Below are 18,401 nucleotides of genomic sequence, written 5' to 3' on the forward strand. Positions count from 1 at the left end.
AAATAGTATTGAAAAGAAATTTTTCAAAAAAGAAGTTATAAGAAACAAAGCATCAAGATAATATGTTAAATTCAACCTTCTGTATCAGAGTCACACATCTAGGAGGTGGTACAAATATGAGAGAAAGGCACGGCATCAGAAAACCTGAGTATGAATTTCAGCCCTGGCAAGACTAGTCTTGTGATGATGGATGCTGGTTTTCTCATCCATAAAACGAGAATAATCATCCAGAGCTCACATAGTTGTTAAGAGAAATAGATCAGTTAAAATAACGTGTACTGATACATGATGCAAAATAATGCATGTGAAAGCACCGTGTAACCAGAACATAACATATTATACAAATAACTCTCACTGGTTTTAGAAACCTTTTCAAATCTATCTTGAGACCTGTTGTTGGCAAAACCTAAAGCAAGAACTACAACTAGTATAGAGATATTTAGCACAAGGTCACAAGTGTCCTTCTTCTTTTTTCCTTCCCTCCCGGCTATGCCCTGTGGCTTATGCCATCTCAGTTCCTCGACCAGGGACTGAACCCGGGCCCTTGGCAGGGAAAGCCCAGAGTCCCAACCACTGGACCACCGGGGAATCCTCCTGTTCTACCCTTTTTTTTCCTACTCTTTTTGACTCAAATTAAGAAAGTAAAAATGAATACTTACTGACTCAAGGTCTTTGCATAAAAGAAGAGGAAGACGCCCACCGCAAACAAAAAGAAGAGCTTGAAATCCACAACTGGAGCAAAAAAAACCACAGACACACAGCAAACAAGATTCTGTGTCAGTGTAGTTAGTGAGAGATGGGCAGCTTACTGAAACGCCGCTCCAGAAAAGCTGAGCCCAGGAAACCACGTATGAGAAAAACAGACTTACTGTTTTGTTTCACACTTATTGTATAGATAAACATCTTCCCGGCTGGCTTCACAGAGAAACAGACAGTCTCTCCATATGGATGGATGATTATGGTTATATCATTAGACTCCTCTGGTGTCCAAAAGGTATGAATCATACATTTGATGATGGATAGAATGGTTTCTGGATACTGGCAATTATACCTTTCTGTGATATATACAACACTGAACAGGCCTGAACTGGTAATTTTCACCTATGAAACGAGAATAAACAAATCCACAAAAAGAGAAGTTAAAACTTACCAGCTTCTTAAACTCATGAGCAAAGGAATAAAGAGAGCCCAGAACTGGCTGAGTACTCAGAGTACTCGGTCACGTTCTGATCCCAGGGATGGACCTGGATTTCTGGTTTAGTCAATACACATGAGATCACAGACACTTCTGAGAGCGGATGCTTCTTCTCGAGTTGTGGCTGTCTTAACACCCTCTTCCAGCAGGTTACTGTGACCAAAGGCCACACGAAAACAGATGAGAGAAAATAATGGGCAGCAAACTACTGGGTTATAAATAAACCTCATGAGAAGGATTTATCTCTCCACCGTTTCCACTGTGATCGAGAAGAAACACTGCTATCTTCCGGACCAGCTGAGCATGTGATTCAGGCTTCTGGCACCATGTCCTTGGAAGATGGACCCAACCCCAGGTCCAACTCAACTCTCGCAGCAAAGCGCCATCTATAATGCCCAGCAGAGGCCAACAGCCCAGGGACCATTAAACGACACTCTGCTGCTGCCTTTATCCCTCTCTTTCTTCTTTGTCCAAGGAGAGGACGAGCCTGATAAGGGGAATGAGCGCACCAACCCTGAATCTCAGGCATCAGGTGGTATCACACACACGCTGTCTACCTACACCCCAAACCTCCTGGGACTTCAGCTCCTGGCTCACCATTGCTCTCCAAATACTACTTCCTGTTATACGTCTCTGGGATTAAATTTACACAATACACACATCCTTTCCTTCCAATACCCTGGCCTCCTGGTTCCCCGAACTTCTCCCCTCTTACAGCTCCTGTTCTCCACACACCTCAGGTAACCACTCTCGTGGCCACACGCTAGGTCTTGTCAGTCTCAAACTGCAGCCCCAAATACAGGCTGCATGAAATGCACCCCACTAGACAAGCACCACCTCCTATCTTTCCTGCGTGCCCCGCTGACTCCCAGATGCCAGCAAGCACGAACCCCAGCACTGATAAAGCATCTCTCCCCTCCTCCCACCCTGGATGGCCTCAGCCCCTTCTTTTCCCGCGGAGTTCCACGATCAATCATTATGAAACATTCCCTCACATGTATCCTTGTCTGGACCCCCCGTGCTCTGTCGCACTCACTTGTAAAATTCAACCCTCCACCTTTCCCACTTTTGCATTTGTACCACTGTGCTGGAAAAAACCAGCAGTGCTCTCTCTTCAAACCCATGTCTGGGAGCCTGAAGTGGGACCAGAGAGGGCAGCCCGCCATCACACCACACATTCCTGTCCAGTCACTCTTCCCTTCTCTGCAACCCCGACCTCACAGCTTCTCCGTCCTCCCCTCCTCACTCTTGGCTGAGGATCCTTCCAACTTCACAGAGAACGGAAGAGATCAAAGAGAACCCGGACGGGCTCCTATCCCCATGTCTCCCCACATGTCAGCAACTGCAGGCACACGCTCTGCTTCCGCCTTGTGCATTTCGGAGGAAATTTCCACCACAAGGAGACTGACATGCTCCACTCTAAAGATAAGCTCCCAACCTGTGCCCTGGATCCGACCCACTCGGCTGTTCAAGGACATCCCACCAGAACTTCTTCCCACTTTACTAGACCATTCCCATCAGCTTACAGACATGCCAGTACTTTTCTCATTAAAAAAAAAAAAATACATGGAAACCTTCTACTGACTTCCTTTTACCCTCCAGCTATCACCCCTTTTCCTCGCTTCCCACTGCAATAAAAATTCTTCTGCATTCTCCAGTTCCTCTCCCCTCTTTCTGTCTTTAGCTTTCAGTCAGGCTTTCATCCCAACAGGCTGCCCCTGACAAGGTCACCAGCAACCGCCACGTTGCTGAACTGAGTGGTCATCGCACTCCCTGTCGTCCTATCTGATACATCAACAGAGGCCAGCACGGCTGGGCCCTCCCCGCTCCTCCCTGTCGCACAGAGATGGGAAGGATGGAGACTCTAGAATCCAGGGGTACTGGAGAGAGAAGAATGCATGGTTTTTGAGACAGGAAGGAACAGTTATGTGTGCAGGAGTATGGACGCGTGTGTGTACACACACATTTGACAATGATACCTGTAAGGTCAAAATGACCCCGCGATGTTAGGAAAAAAAAGGCACCAGGAAGATGGTATAGCAGGCTTTTAACGGGAAGCGCTCTCGGGCGGGGTTCCCGGACCCAAATAAGCGAGGTTGAGGAAGTCTGCGCCCAACAAAGGCAAGAGGCAACTTACATAGCTTTAGGCAAGATTTGGAGTGGTGGTCCCTCAGGGGTCAGTTAGCCGGGGGGCAAGACCGGGTTCGTTGCCGGTCTGCTCAAGGTTGTGCTGACGCAGCAGAATAGTTCTCGCTGTTTCTGGACAGGAGGTTAGAGGGGGAGGTTAGGACAGGGTTGATTTCTACCAGGAGCCGCTACATCAAGGACTCTCCAGCAGTGGGGGAGGGAATGAGAGAATACAGCACAATAGTCAGAGTCCGGCGGGGCTTTTTCCCACCGCGGGAAAGGGAAGAGGAGAAGGAGAAGCCAAGATGGCCACCGGGGTCTGGCCTTACAATACCCAGCAGTAATGGACACACCGAACACTTAAGGCTCCTCAGAAAATATGTGACTCCAGAGCTGGGTCTAAGAAATCACAGGGTGAGCATGGGAACATCTTATTTGCTAGAAGGTAAAGAAGTGCTCGGAGAAGGCAATGGCAAGCCACTCCAGTTCTCTTGCCTAGAAAATCCCATGGATGGAGGATCCTGGTAGCCTGCAGTCCATGGGGTCACTAAGGGTCAGACACGACTGAGCAACTTCACTTTCACTTTTCACTTTCACACATTGGAGAAGGAAATGGCAACCCACTCCAGTGTTCTTGCCTGGAGAATCCTAGGGATGGGGGAGCCCGGTGGGCTTCCGTCTATGGGGTCACACAGAGTTGGACACGACTGAAGTGACTTAGCAGCAGCAGCAAAGAAGTGCTCAAAAAATGATAAACACAAGGTAAAAGTCATAGGAGCTAGTGTGAAGGGGCTCTTACTGGCCAGATCCAGGACAACATGAATATGAAAATAAACAACACAAGTAATGAACTGTACTCCAGTGAATGAACTGGCAATCCACGAGACTACATGGACATAAATAGAACTGGAGCGGCAAACTCTCCCTCACCGAAGAATGCCAGTGGCTGCAGAAGGAATAATGGAATCAGAAAATCACCATTTGATAAACCCTGTGATGATAACTCATTTAGGCAAGCATCATCAATGGATAATAAAACCAGAGGGCGAAAGTTTGATGAGCAACAGAATATATACCTAGTTTCAAATTCTCCCCTCAAAATATTCATTCATCACAGAGGTGAAAATAATAGTCATTTTGTGGCAGTAAAACTGCAAACCGATAGACACCACCTAAAGTAAGGGACCGAAGTGGTGCACCTTGTCAGGAACGGTACAAAGCAGCATCACAGGCCCACTGACGCAGATGACGTCCCAGCTCTGCCCCAGCTGAGAACACGCTCTCCTCAGATTTCCTGCGGGGTGACTCACATCACGGAAACCGTACTCGAATTTCACCTTTCCGATGAGAACTCCCCAACCGCTCTTTTCAATACTGCACCTGCCCTGCTTCTGTCATTCCACTTACCTTACTCTACATTTTCTTTTTCCATTCCACTTACCAGCTTTATAATTTTCTCCTCTTTGACACATATGGCTAACCCTGCCCTACTGACCCAGCTACCCCCTATTCCTGAGAGTGTTAACATCACAGGAGCAGAGATCCATTTTGTTCACTTATGGATTCTGAGAGCTTAGAATAATTCCTGGCACTTCAGTCGTATCCAACTCTTTGTGACCCCATGAATCACAGCACTCCAGGCCTCCCTGTCCATCACCAACTCCCGGAGTTCACTCAAACTCATGTCCATCGAGTTGGTGATGCCATCCAGCCATCTCATCCTCTGTTGTCCCCTTCTTCTCCTGCCCCCAATCCCTCCCAGCATCAGGGTCTTTTCCAATGAGTCAATTCTTCGCATCAGGTGAGCAAGGTATTAGAGTTTCAGCTTCAGCATCAGTCCTTCCAATGAACATTCAGGACTGATTTCCTTTAGAATGGATTGGTTTGATCTCCTTGAGTCCAAGGGACTCTCACGAGTCTTCTCTAACACCACAGTTCAAAAGCATCAATTCTTCGGTGCTCAGCATTCTTTATAGTCCAACTCTCACATCCATACATGACTACTGGAAAAACCATAGCTTTGACTAGACAGACCATTGTTGGAAAAGTAATGTCTCTGCTTTTTAATTTGCTGTCTACATTGGTCAAAATTTTCTTCCAAGGAGCAAGCATCTTTTAATTTCATGGTTGCAGCTACCATCTGCAGTGATTTTGGAGCCCAAAAATATAAAGTCAGCCACTGTTTCCACTGTTTCCCCATCATTTGCCATGAAGTGATGGGACCAGATGCCATGATCTTAGTTTTCTGAATGTTGAGCTTTAAGCCAACTTTTTCACTCTCCTCTTTCACTTTCATCACAAGGCTCTTTAGTTCTTTGCTTTCTGCCATAAGGGTGGTGTCATCTGCATATCTGAGGTTACTGATATTTCTCCTGGCAATCTTGATTGCAGCTTGTGCTTCTTCCAGCCCAGCGTTCCTCATGATGTACTCTGCATAGAAGTTAAATAAGCAGGGTGACAATATACAACTTTGACGTACTCCTTTTCCTATTTGGAACCAGTCTGCTGTTCCATGTTCTGACTATTGCTTCCTGATCTGCATACAGATTTCTCAAGAGGCAGATCATGTGGTCTGGTATTCCCATCTCTTGAAGAATTTTCCACAGTTTGTTGTGATCCACACAGTCAAAGGCTTTGGCATAGTCAATAAAGCAGATGTTTTTATGGAACTCTCTTGTTTTTTTTATGATCCAACGGATGTTGGCAATTTGATCTTTGGTTTCTCTGCCTTTTCAAAAACCAGCTTGAACATCTGGAAGTTCACGGTTCATGTATTGCTAAAGACTGGCTTGGAGAACTTTAAGCATTACTTTACTAGCGTGTGTGATGAGTGCAATTGTGTGGTAGTTTGAGCATTCTTTGGCATTGCCTTTCTTTGGGATTAGAATGAAAACTGACCTTTTCCAGTCCTGTGGCCACTGCTGAGCTTTCCAAATTTGCTGACATATTGAGTGTAGCACTTTCACAGCATCATCTTTCAGGATTTGAAACAGCTCAACTGGAATTCCATCACCTCCACTAGCTTTGTTCGTAGTGATGCTTCCTAAGGCCCACTTGACCTCGTATTCCAGGATGACTATCTTGACCATATGTGAGATCAGAGGTAACTTCAGAATTTCTCTAATATATATAGAAAGGTTTGAGACAGCAATTATTTTGGAAAGTATGTGAGAGGATGTTGTCCTGAGCCGTGTCTTAACAGCAAGCACACTGCATGCATACAGTATATGTACTTGGAGTGGATGAAGAAGGGCTGATGAAGAGTACGGAGAGTGTATGTTTCTACCACGTCCCTCTGCTTGAACGACCGTGTGACTCCCCAGGCAGCTTTCCTGCCGGTAACAGCTCTATGTCATATAAAAGCTCTACGTCTACCTCTACCCTTGAACTAGTACCTTTAAACCCTCTGTTCCTAAGACATAATTTGAAAGTAGGCTCTTACCTGCACAGTTGACCATATATACTTCCATTTCACTTGGGAATTTTGATTGTAGCAGTAACAGTCTGACAGAGAAGCTTTAATTAAATCCATCTCCTTCAAAGCTTTACACCTAGAAACTGAGAGGTGGAAAAGAGAATATATGTCCTAAATATATAATTGCCCCAAATCTTCTGTCTTCTTTATTCACAGGGTTAATGATGGCTGCTTTTATAGTTTATGAGCATTAAATTCTTCTATGCAGTAATTACAGTCCTTCAGTCTTTCCAGCCTAGCGGGAGACAAAATATTTCAGTCTAATGTCAACAGTCATGTGAGAGATGGAAGGACGGTGAGAGCAGAGAGAACAGGCACGTCTTCAATCTTGAAGGAGAGGGCAAGGACTGAGAGGCTTCCCAGAGAGGAGGAGACGTGAGTGGACCACTGATCACAGTCGGAGGCAGCGAACTGGAAGTCAGGGGGTGGGGTGATAAGTGTGGAGAGCTCCACGGAGATGAGGGAAATGAGGGACGTGGTCTAGCCATTCATGAGGATGGAGTGCAGGGAATACACGAGGATATTTTAACACCTGCAGCTAGAGAGCCAAGCAGCAGTCATCATTACAGTGAGTAACATGGACTTCTGGCTGACAGCAGAGCACTGAGGGATTTCAGGTAAATGCGGTTTCAGCAGGAAACTGCTGACATGCCAGAGGGTTTAACTGAGAAGAGTTCAGTGAAGACGTGGACAGGGTACGGCATCAGCAACAAGGAAACATGAAGTTCCCAGGCACCACCAACGGCAGAAAGCCTTCAACATTCCTAGGCCTGGGATGGCAAAGGGGGCCCCGCTGCCACTGGAGGTGCGAGAGTTGAGTGGACAGCAATCCAAGGGAATGCAGACACGGCGAGGACTCCAGGGGGAGCACTCTCCTGCCCCCAGCCCCCACCAGTCTCTCATCGGGCAAACCTAGTGGGAAGCCAGAGGGCAAAGAAGCCCAGAGGCCAGCTTCTTGGCACTGAGCAGGGGAGAGAAGGGCAGGGAATGGATCTGTGGGAAAGAAAACAGAGTCGTGTCTTGGAAAGAGCATTCTGGAAGCCATGTGAAATGTCAGAGGGGAGGAACACAGTAAGCAGAACTGTGGGGGCTCCCGAAGCAATCTGAATAGGAAATGAACCAAGTAGGAGGGAGAAAGAGCAGACCAAAGAACACCTAGGAAGTGGAATCAACAGACTTAGAGATTCAGAGGCAACTGGAGGGTTCTGGCGAGTGGGGAGATGGCAAGGCCCTTCATCCACATAAGAAATACCAGAGAAGAAGCAAGTTTGTCCAGTGAAAAGGGCATGAGTTCAGTTCTAGATATATTGAGTCCTGGTTGATGGGACTAGGTAAAGATGACAGGTCTGGAGCACAGGAGGGCTGGCTCAAAACAGACGCAGTACATACACATGCGTGTGTTCCAGGTAGTATGTAATATATAGTATGTAATATATAATACCGGAGAAGGCAATGGCACGCCACTCCAGTACTCTTGCCTAGAAAATCCCATGGATGGAGGAGCCTGGTAGGCTGCAGTCCGTGGGGTCGCTAAGGGTCAAACACGACTGAGAGACTTTACTTTCACTTTTCACTTGTGGCTCAGCTGGTAAAGAAGTGCCTGCAATGCAGGAGACCTGGGTTCGATTCCTGGGTTGGGAAGATCCCCTGGAGAAGGGAAAGGCTACCCACTCCAGTATCCTAGCCTGGAGAATTCCATGGACTGTATAGTCCCTGGGGTCACAAAGAGTCGGACACAACTGAGTGACTTTCACTTTCACTCCCTTCATGAAGTTCGGGACATGGCATGTTCGTTACTGTATCCCAACATTTAAGTATTCGTCTTTTACACGTGTGCTGTAATTGCAGAGGACTGCTGGGTTATTTCGGAGAAGGCAATGGCAAGCCACTCCAGTACTCTTGCCTAGAAAATCCCATGGATGGAGGAGCCTGGTAGCCTGCAGTCCGTGGGGTCGATAAGGGTCGGACATGACTGAGCGACTTCACTTTCACTTTTCACTTTCACACATTGGAGAAGGAAATGGCAACGCACTCCAGTGTTCTTGCCTGGAGAATCCCAGGGACGGGGGAGCCTGGTGGGCTTCCGTCTATGGGGTCACACAGAGTCGGACACAACTGAAGTGACTTAGCAGTAGCAGCAGCTGGGTTATTTGGGCATGCAGAGTTGACCTAGTGAAGGCAAGGCTGTCTCGCTGTATCTCACTGTGTGCGCTGTTTGAACAGATGGCAGGCAAGGCACGAGAAGGGAAGCTGGAAGAACACTCGAGGAGCCACAGGAACTGTAGACACGCTGTCTTCTCTCCTCTCGTGGTTGACCCAGCAGACAGACATAACGCAGCCACAAGGTCATTTTCAGGTGGAGCTTATACATGCTTACAGAACAAAAGTAGCCCGTGGCCAACTGGGTACCTTGTGATGTGCATGTGCAGTGCTAGAAGTGATCTCAGTGGCTTCATCATCACTATTTACAAAACGTGGGGCAAGACAGCCTCACTACGCCATCTTGGCTAATTTGCACTTTCTCTGCAATGACCAGTCTTTACAAAAGCCTGGACAGTGCTGGCACCATGAGAGGGGGTGCTCTCCAGGCTCCCCTTGAGGCAACCTGATGCTGGACACCTGTCCAGCCTGCACCATAGCCATCCCACCCACAGAACCTGCAGGCTCCACCGCCCCTTCCCTACCCCAGCATCCCTGTGCCCTGAACTAATGCAACAGACTGCACAGAAGTGCGCCGGCTGCGACGGACCGTACCAAAGCCTGGCAGAGAGGAGCTACCCCTCGCCCAAGGTCAGGGGCGGTGGCCGAGAAGAGCAACCCCACATCCAAGTGGCGGCGGCTGCACAGGCGCAGGAGGGCTGAGAGGAGCTACTCCACCTTCAAGGTCAGGAGGGGCAGCCGTAAGGAGATACTCCTCGTCCAAAGTAAGGAGCAGCGGGTGCACTTTGCTGGAGCAGCCATGAAGAGATACCACACGACCAAGGTAAGAGAAACCCAAGTAAGATGGCAGGTATTGCGAGAGGGCATCAGAGGGCAGACACACTGAAATCATAATCACAGAAAACTAGTCAATCTGATCACATGGACCACAGCCGAATGTGGTCCACTGGAGAAGGGAATGGCAAACCACTTCAGTATTCTTGCCTTGAGAACCCCATGAACAGTATCATGATAGGATACTGAATGAGGAATTCCCCAGGTCGGTAGGTGCCCAGTATGCTACTGGAGCTCAGTGGAGAAATAACTCCAGAAAGAATGAAGGGATGGAGCCAAAGAGAAAACAATACCCAGTTGTGGATGGGACTGGTGATAGAAGCAAGGTCCGATGCTGTAAAGAGCAATATTGCATAGGAACCTGGAATGTTAGGTCCATGAATCAAGGCAAATTGGAAGTGGTCAAACAGGAGATGGCAAGAGTGAACGTCGACATTCTAGAAATCAGTGAACTAAAATGGACTGGAATGGGTGAATTTAACTCAGATGACTATTATACCTACTACTGTGGGCAGGAATCCCTTAGAAGAAATGGAGTAGCCATCATGGTCAACAAAAGAGTCCGAAATGCAGTACTTGGATGCAATCTCAAAAACGACAGAATGATTTCTGTTCGTTTCCAAGGCAAACCATTCAATATTACAGTAATCCAAGCCTATGCCCCAAACAGTAACGCTGAAGAAGCCAAAGCTGAACGGTTCTAACGAAGACCTACAAGACCTTTTAGAACTAACACCCAAAAAAGATGTCATTTTCATTATAGGGGACTGGAATGCAAAAGTAGGAAGTCAAGAAACACCTGGAGTAACAGGCAAATTTGGCCTTGGAGCACGGAATGAAGCAGGGCAAAGGCTAATAGAGTTTTGCCAAGAGAACGCACTGGTCATAGCAAACACCCTCTTCCAACAACACAAAAGAAGACTCTACACATGGACATCACCAGATGGTCAACACCGAAACCAGACTGATTATATTCTTTGCAGCCAAAGATGCAGAAGCTCTATACAGTTAGCAAAAACAAAACCAGGAGTTTAGTGTGGCTCAGATCATGAACTCCTTATTGCCAAATTCAGACTTAAATTGAAGAAAGTAGGAAAAACCACTAGACCATTCAGATATGACCTAAATAAAATCCCTTATGATTATATAGTGGAAGTGAGAAATAGATGTAAGGGACTAGATCTGATAGATAGAGTGCCTGATGAACTATGGATGGAGGTTCGTGACATTGTACAGGAGACAGGGACCAAGACCACCCCCATGGAAAAGAAATGCAAAAAAGCAAAATGGCTGTCTGAGGAGGCCTTACAAATAGCTGTGAAAAGAAAAGAAGCGAAAAGCAAAGGAGAAAAGGAAAGATATAAGCATCTGAATGCAGAGTTCCAAAGAACAGCAAGGAGAGATAAGAAAGCTTTCCTCAGCAATCAATGCAAAGAAATAGAGGAAAACAACAGAATAAGACTAGAGATCTCTTCAAGAAAATCAGAGATACCAAGGGAAAGTTTCATGCAAAGATGGGCTTGATAAAAGACAGAAATGGTATGGACCTAACAGAAGCAGAAGATATTAAGAAGAGGTGGCAAGAGTACACAGAAGAACTGTACAAAAAAGATCTTCACAACCAAGATAATCACGATGGTGTGATCACTCACCTAGAACCAGACATCTTGGAATGTGAAGTCCAGTGGGCTTAGAAGGCATCACTACGAACAAAGATAGTGGAGGTGATGAACTCCAGTTGAGCTATTTCAAATCCTGAAAGATGATGCTGTGAAAGTGCTGCACTCAATATGCCAGCAAATTTGGAAAACTCAGCAGTGGCCACAGGACTGGAAAGGGTCAGTTTTCATTCCAATCCCAAAGAAAGACAATGCCAAAGAATGCCCAAACTACCGCACAATTGCACTCATCTCACACGCTAGTAAAGTCATGCTCAAAATTCTCCAAGCCAGGCTTCAGCAATACGTGAACTGTGAACCTCCAGGTGTTCAAGCAGGTTTTAGAAAAGGCAGAGGAACCAGAGATCAAATTGCCAACATCTGTTGGATCACAGAAAAAGCAAGAGAGTTTCAGAAAAACATCTATTTCTGCTTCATTGACTTTGCCAAAGCCTTTGACTGTGTGGATCACAATCAACTGTGGAAAACCCTTAAAGAGATGGGAGTACCAGACCACCTGACCTGCCTCTTGAGAACCCTACATGCAGGTCAGGAAGCAACAGTTTGAACTGGACATGGAACAACAGACTGGTTCCAGATAGGAAAAGGAGTACGTCAAAGCTGTATATTGTCACCCTGCTTATTTAACTTCTATGCAGAGTACATCATGAGGAACGCTGGGCTGGAAGAAGCACAAGCTAGAATCAAGACTGCTGGTAGAAATATCAATAACCTCAGAGATGCAGATGACACCACCCTTATGGCAGAAAGTGAAGAGGAACTAAAAAGCCTCTTGATGAAAGTGAAAGAAGAGAGTGAAAAAGTTGGCTTAAAGCTCAACATTCAGAAAACTAAGATCATGGCATCCGGTCCCATCACTTCATGGGAAATAGATGGGGAAACAGTGGCTGACTTTATTTTTCTGGGCTCCAAAATGCGCAGATGGTGATTGCAGCCATGAAATTAAAAGACGCTTACTCCTTGGAAGGAAAATTATGACCAACCTAGATAGCATATTAAAAAGCAGAGATATTACTTTGCCTACATAGGTCCGTCTAGTCAAGGCTATGGTTTTTCCAGTGGTCATGTATGGATGTGAGAGTTGGACTGTGAAGAAAGCTGATCGCCGAAGAATTGATGCTTTTGAACTGTGGTGCTGGAGAAGACTCTTCAGAGTCCCATGGACTGCAAGGAGATCCAACTAGTCCACTCTAAAGGAGATAAGTCCTGGGTGTTCACTGGAAGGACTGATGCTGAAGCTGAAACTCCAATACTTTGGCCACCTCATGCGAAGAACTGACTCACTGGAAAAGACTCTGATGTTGGGCAGGAGGAGACGGGGACGACAGAGAAATGAGATGGCTGGATGGCATCACCGACTGGATGGACATGAGTTTGAGTGAACTCTGGGAGCTGGTGATGGACAGGGAGGCCTGGCGTGCTGTGATTCATGGGGTTGCAAAGAGTCGGACACGACTGAGGGACTGAACTGAACTGAGCTGGGAACCATCTTATCCCTCCTCTCCAGGCAGTGGAGGGCAGCAGGAGACAAGGGGTGGGAATCCGCTTGCTGTCGCTGTACTCGACACGGTACGTCAGTGCAGTCTGTGTAAGGGACCTCCCAGCTGGAGGACAAGAACTTGCTCTGCTGTCACCTGGTCTTCACCCGGATCAAGGAAAGCAGGGATAGAGGCAGGCTCCCCTGACCTTTGTCACCTACACACCCACTGCTAAGAGCATGTTGCAAACAGCGCCTCCCCTGGCATTCTCCAGAGCAACGTCTGGCTCTGGAGGGGAGACTGACGTTGAATTCACACAGAACAAGAGACGGCACAGACGAGGCGCTGGCATTTCGTGATGTCCTCTGGCTGCTCTCTGTTACCACCTGCTCCCGAGGTGACTGCATCTCAGTCAGCCCACGCAAGAATTCCGAACTACCTAAGGAACTAGAAACTCAAGCCACGAGAAACCACTAGTTCCAAGGGAGTTCACTGCAAGGAGTCTTAAGTCATGACTAGTTGGACCAGTGAAAGCCAGTAACTCTGACAACCAAGGTGCTTAACACAGCTGGCCTACTGCCTTGCTAGAGGGAACCAGATCATTTCATTCTAGACCATTAGAAAGGTCCCGTCTTTCCCAGGCCTCGCCTCCTTTCAGTCATCTTCTTCTAGAGACATTTCATCAGGCAGTTTCTGCTTCCTCTTCCTCCGCCAGAGCTGGGGAGACGAAAACTGTAGACAGCTCTACTGGTGAGCTGAACTCTGTCACCTGTCCAAGCCCTGACACTGAAGGCTATGAGGCTGCGGGCACGTCTGCAGGTGTCATTTACTCAAGCAGCCCCGGTCTTTGCCCATTCATTCAGGTAACATTGGAACTTCTTGGTGGTAGATCGGGCAAAAGGAAATATATCACAGTAACAGCAACATCCCCTCACAAAGCAATCCAGAAAACAAAAGGGAACTTCTAGGGATTCCTACAAATGTCAAAACAATCATTCAGTGGGTGAGAAGAGAGTAACACCTGCCCAGAAAGAGCCGCTGCTCCCCCCGGAGCTGAAACACGTCTCCTTCCCAGAGGGTGCCCCCACCCCCGGAACCTGGGTCCTCACTTCCTCAAGCCTGATTCAGGTCAGGAGAACAGTCTGCAAGTGTGGGCCGGCCCAGCTCTGCCTCAGTTCCCAAGCACCTGGGAGCATCTGCAGGAACGACCCTGAGTGCCATCCTTACTATGACGACCCAGCAAAGCCACCACGGAGCATAGCCCTCCTTAACCACCTGCAGTCCTCAGCAGGCTCTCCTGAACCTTTCAATAACCCCGACTTCTACAGAACAGTGGATTTCTGGCCAGTTGTGCCCAAACTGCTATGACAAAGCTCAGTTCTTTACATTACCAAAGGATTTGAGTCAGGGTTCCCTTTACCACTGAGATCCCTTAGTTCATGTAAAATACCAGTCAATTTGAAAATATTTAATCTAATGTTAGGACTACATATCATATATAAAAGAGACTGCTTCGCATCACTTGCTTCAACCAATAAATTTAAAATTACTCTTTTGTACTACTTTTGTCATTTATTAGTTTTCCTAAATGTATAAGGATATAATCAAAGAGTTTAGTCATAAACTAAACTTACTTTTTAAGGTAAAAATATTCAGTCAAAACTTCAAAAAAGGGCAGGTAGTACTTAAACCTATTATAGAATATGCTAAAAATAAAAAGCACACACACTCCTCAGGTCTCTGCAGATTTTAAACAATCTCCGACGTACAAATATTTCAGCAATGTTCCTTCTGAAAATGTAACCTTACCTGCCCTTATGGGAAAAAATATCTTCAGATGAAATTATAACAGAATAATAAAATCACTTATTAAATCAGGCCACCACTTTCCCCATCTGGCCTATTGACTGCTTTTCTTTTGGGATAAGGAAAGGAAGGGAGAAGAGTTAAAAAGCAATAAACTTGAACTCCTGAGAGTTCTCAGGGCAGAAGGATTTTTAGGGGTATTATTTTGTCAGTTCAAACTCAAACTAATTGGCAGGTAGTATCAAAGTTACAGAGGAACTTCTCTATTAACCTTACTTGTTTTTCTAACGTGGGTTGAAAATGAATCTTGATTTTCATTCCTCCAAGAAGCTGAGTAGAGAATGAAAGTGAGACTGTCACGTGTGAGTGCACACTCCGCTCTAATTGTAACTTCAAGCATTGATCTTCTTCCCCGTGGATGAATGTGAAAGCTGTGGTTTCAAACGGTCTATCACTATGGTTCAATCCTGGGAATTCACTGCAGTGGCCTGAACGTCAACTAAGGACCTTGTCCGCTGGTTCCAAACTCCTGGTGACTTTTGGTTTGAAGGTTCTCTTCCTCTCAGCCAGACAACTATCTGCCCCTCCTGGATCAACTGCCTCTGACTTTCCTCCAAATGGGGAGCCAGAAAGCTGTCTGGCCTCAATCTGGATGCTCTCCATTCCATGAAAGGGTGTGTAAGGGTGTGTGTGTGTGTGTATTCTGAAGACAGATTTCTAGAACAGGGTGTGTGTGTGTGTGTGTGTGTTCTGAAGACAGATTTCTAGAACAGGAAGTATCATCTAATCCAAGCATCTCACATTATAGCTGGGCCCTATTTTGAAAACGAAGTACCAGCTGAAACCTGAAAAACAGTGGGCTCATTGAGGCAAATAAAAGTAAAGAAAAGGTAGTGCACAGAGTATAGGAGAGTCTGCCTGTCAATGAGGAGATGCGGGTTCTACCCTGGTCCAGGAAGGTTCCACATGCCTCGGAGGAACTAGGCCCGCATGCCACAGCTGCCGAGCCTGCACTCTAGAGCCCACGACCCACAACTACAGAAGCCTACGCATCCTAGAGCCCGTGCTCCACAAGAAAAGCCTTCACAATGAGAGGTCTGCACACCTCAACAAAGAGTAGCATCCACTCAGCACAACTAAGAAAAACCTGAGCAGTAACAAAGATCCAGCAAAGCCAAAAAAGAAAAAAAAAGATTCCCTTAAAAAGAGGAAAAGGTAAGGAAAATATTGGAGAACATTCAGCAACAGAAGATTTTTGTTTTACTGATGAGAAAACTATGGCCCTTAAAGATTATCTGCCTGGACCAAGGTAATTCTACAGGTGAGTGGCTGAATGTAACAACCGAAGAAGAAATCAATGTTCCGGCTGCTGCCATGCTCCAAAACTCTTTCTTAGACAGATCTGTGCTTTATTTTTTTAATCAGTATATACTGGTTACCTCTCTTACTACCAAGCTTTCGTCTGTAAAATGGGTATATAAATGGTTCCTATCCTATAGGGCTACTATGGGTATTAAATAAGATAACGCCATCAAAGTACTTTTAACACTGCCCAGTACAAAGTAAACACTTGACAAACTTCTATTCAATGAAAACTGATCTAGAATAGCCCCCCAAGTACCTCACTGTGAGATTACTAGGAGTTGGCAGCTCCAGCTGAAAATCTGGTAACTGCCTTCATTCATAGACAATCCTGACTTTACCAGACGGGGGCAGCTTTCCCCACCTATAAACCCGCACCTGGTTGCCTCCCATGCAACCGAAGGTGGGCAAAAAAATGAAGAGAAGTTAGTGGACAATGAGTCCAGGAAATCTTTTAAAGGATTTAATGGGGGAAATTAATGAAATAGAAATGCTAAGCTCATAGCAAATTTGTAGCAGAACTGTTAGAACTCTAGCCCTGCCCAGAGTCAGGATCTTGAGAGCACGCCACAGATAGCCCATAACACCACCAGCAGCAGCTACCATTTCCTGTTTCCTCTGTACCAGACATTGTGCACACGTTACACATCACAACAATCCTGTGAAATATTATTATCCGTGTTTTACACGTGACCAGTAGTGGGTTGACTGACTCAAGGTCACAGAACTAGTCAGGGCAGCAGAATTTCAGTGTAATTCTAAAGCTAAGCTTTTATCATCCCTAATCTTGAGTCCAAAGTTGCAGCTAGACAGAGAAAGATTTTTCGACCTAAATTGATATATACAAATGTCCTGTGTTGAAAGTTTGGAGACAAGGATCATCTGTAACAATGACTTGTCCTCATGTCCTTGGACAAATCAAAACTTCTCTGGGCTTTGGTTGCTTCGGTAAAACGTGGGCAGTGGGCCAGAATGAACTCTGCAGCTGCTTCTAATCCTAAAATCCAGTTCCCGGCAGAGTCCAGGGAAGCCGAAGCAGGCGGGCAGGGAGGCCGCGCTCGCGGAGGGAGCCTTAAACGAGGCAGGCGGACGCCGCCCGCGCCCGGCCCCGGGGAGAGCCTGGGTCACCGCCGGAAGCCGGGCCGGGGCGCCGGCGTGGGCGGGAACGGAGAGGGGAAGGGCGGCAGGAGCCGGAGAGCGAGCGCGCGCCCGCAGCCCGAGCCCGCGGTTACCTGAGACGGCCGCCGCCTCCTCCCCGCGCCCGGCGCCCGCGGGCTGCGCGGCCAGAGGCGGCAGCCAGAGCAGCAGCCAGCACGTCTCGGGGGGCAGCCGCATGCCGCTGGAAGGCCAGCCGCGCGCGGCCCTGGGAAGAGGGGCTCCTCGCGCGAGAGCAGCGAAAGTGGCGCGGGGCGCGGGAGGACAGCGGGGGCGGCGCGGCCCGCACGCGGGAAGGGCGGAGGTCCCGCCTCCCCCGGCGGAGGAAGGATGCGGCAGCGGCCCCGCCGTCGGGCCCCGCCCCGCCGGGCTCCGCCACGCCCCGCCCCGCCCCCGCCACGCCCGGCCACGCCACGCCCCCGCCGCGCCACGCCGGGCTCCGCCCCGTCTCATCCTGGAGGCTCCTGGGCCAGCTCTAACCCTGGAGAGTGAGGGCCCGAAGGGACTGTCTGTGAGTTGTGCAGAAAGCTGCCCTGACCCCCGACTGCGGGGTTTTAGGGCTCACTTTTCAGAGTTCCCTTGGGTGACATCCCAGGAAGGCTAAGGCCATTCAGTTCAGTTCAGTCGCTCCGTCGTGTCCGACTCTTTGTGACCCCATGGACTGCAGCGCGCCAGGCTTCCCTGTGCATCACCAACTCTTGGAGCTTGCTCAAACGCCTGTCCATCCAGTTGGTGATACCATCCAACCATCTCATCGTCTGTCGTCCCCTTATGCCGTCAATCTTCAGCAACCCCCTTACTTATATAAAATAAATAATAAAAATCAATTCATCTTTCATTTTCCTCTTTGTTTATAACAATAACAAATTGGCAACTTGGTTGCTTAAATAGACTTCTCACATTTCAGTATAAAGCACATGTAAAAGAGTCTTTCGGAGAGGACTCTTCAGAGTCCCTTGGGCTACAAGGAGATCCAACAAGTCCATCCTAAAGGAGATCAGTCCTGGGTGTTCATTGGAAGGGCTGATGTTGAAGTTGAAACTCCAATACTTTGGCCACTTGATGCGAAGAACTGACTTATTTGAAAAGACCCTGATGCTAGAAAATATTGAAGGCAGGAGGAGAAGGGG

General features: G+C 47.4%; 1 protein-coding gene across 9 annotated transcripts in view; it reads right to left on the bottom strand.

Annotated features, from left to right (window-relative positions):
* The window catches only part of NEMP2 (nuclear envelope integral membrane protein 2), a 34,716-nt gene extending 17,120 nt beyond the window's left edge, over window positions 1–17,596 (bottom strand). For all 9 annotated transcript variants that reach the window (XM_088830885.1, XM_088830877.1, XM_088830899.1 and 6 more), the window contains exons 1-4: window positions 17,349–17,596; window positions 6,765–6,880; window positions 870–1,101; window positions 660–732 (exon numbers count right to left, since the gene is read on the bottom strand). In XM_088830885.1, the coding sequence (XP_088687011.1) occupies window positions 660–732; window positions 870–1,101; window positions 6,765–6,880; window positions 17,349–17,451 (524 nt within the window). In that variant the 5' untranslated portion in view covers window positions 17,452–17,596. The remainder of the gene's footprint in view (window positions 1–659; window positions 733–869; window positions 1,102–6,764; window positions 6,881–17,348) is intronic.
* Window positions 17,597–18,401: the final 805 nt, after the last annotated feature.

The sequence above is a fragment of the Moschus berezovskii genome, chromosome 2, assembly GCF_049115385.1.
Source record: "Moschus berezovskii isolate FMDL1 chromosome 2, NW_MosBer_1.0, whole genome shotgun sequence".
In the NCBI taxonomy this organism is placed as follows: Eukaryota; Metazoa; Chordata; class Mammalia; order Artiodactyla; family Moschidae; genus Moschus; species Moschus berezovskii.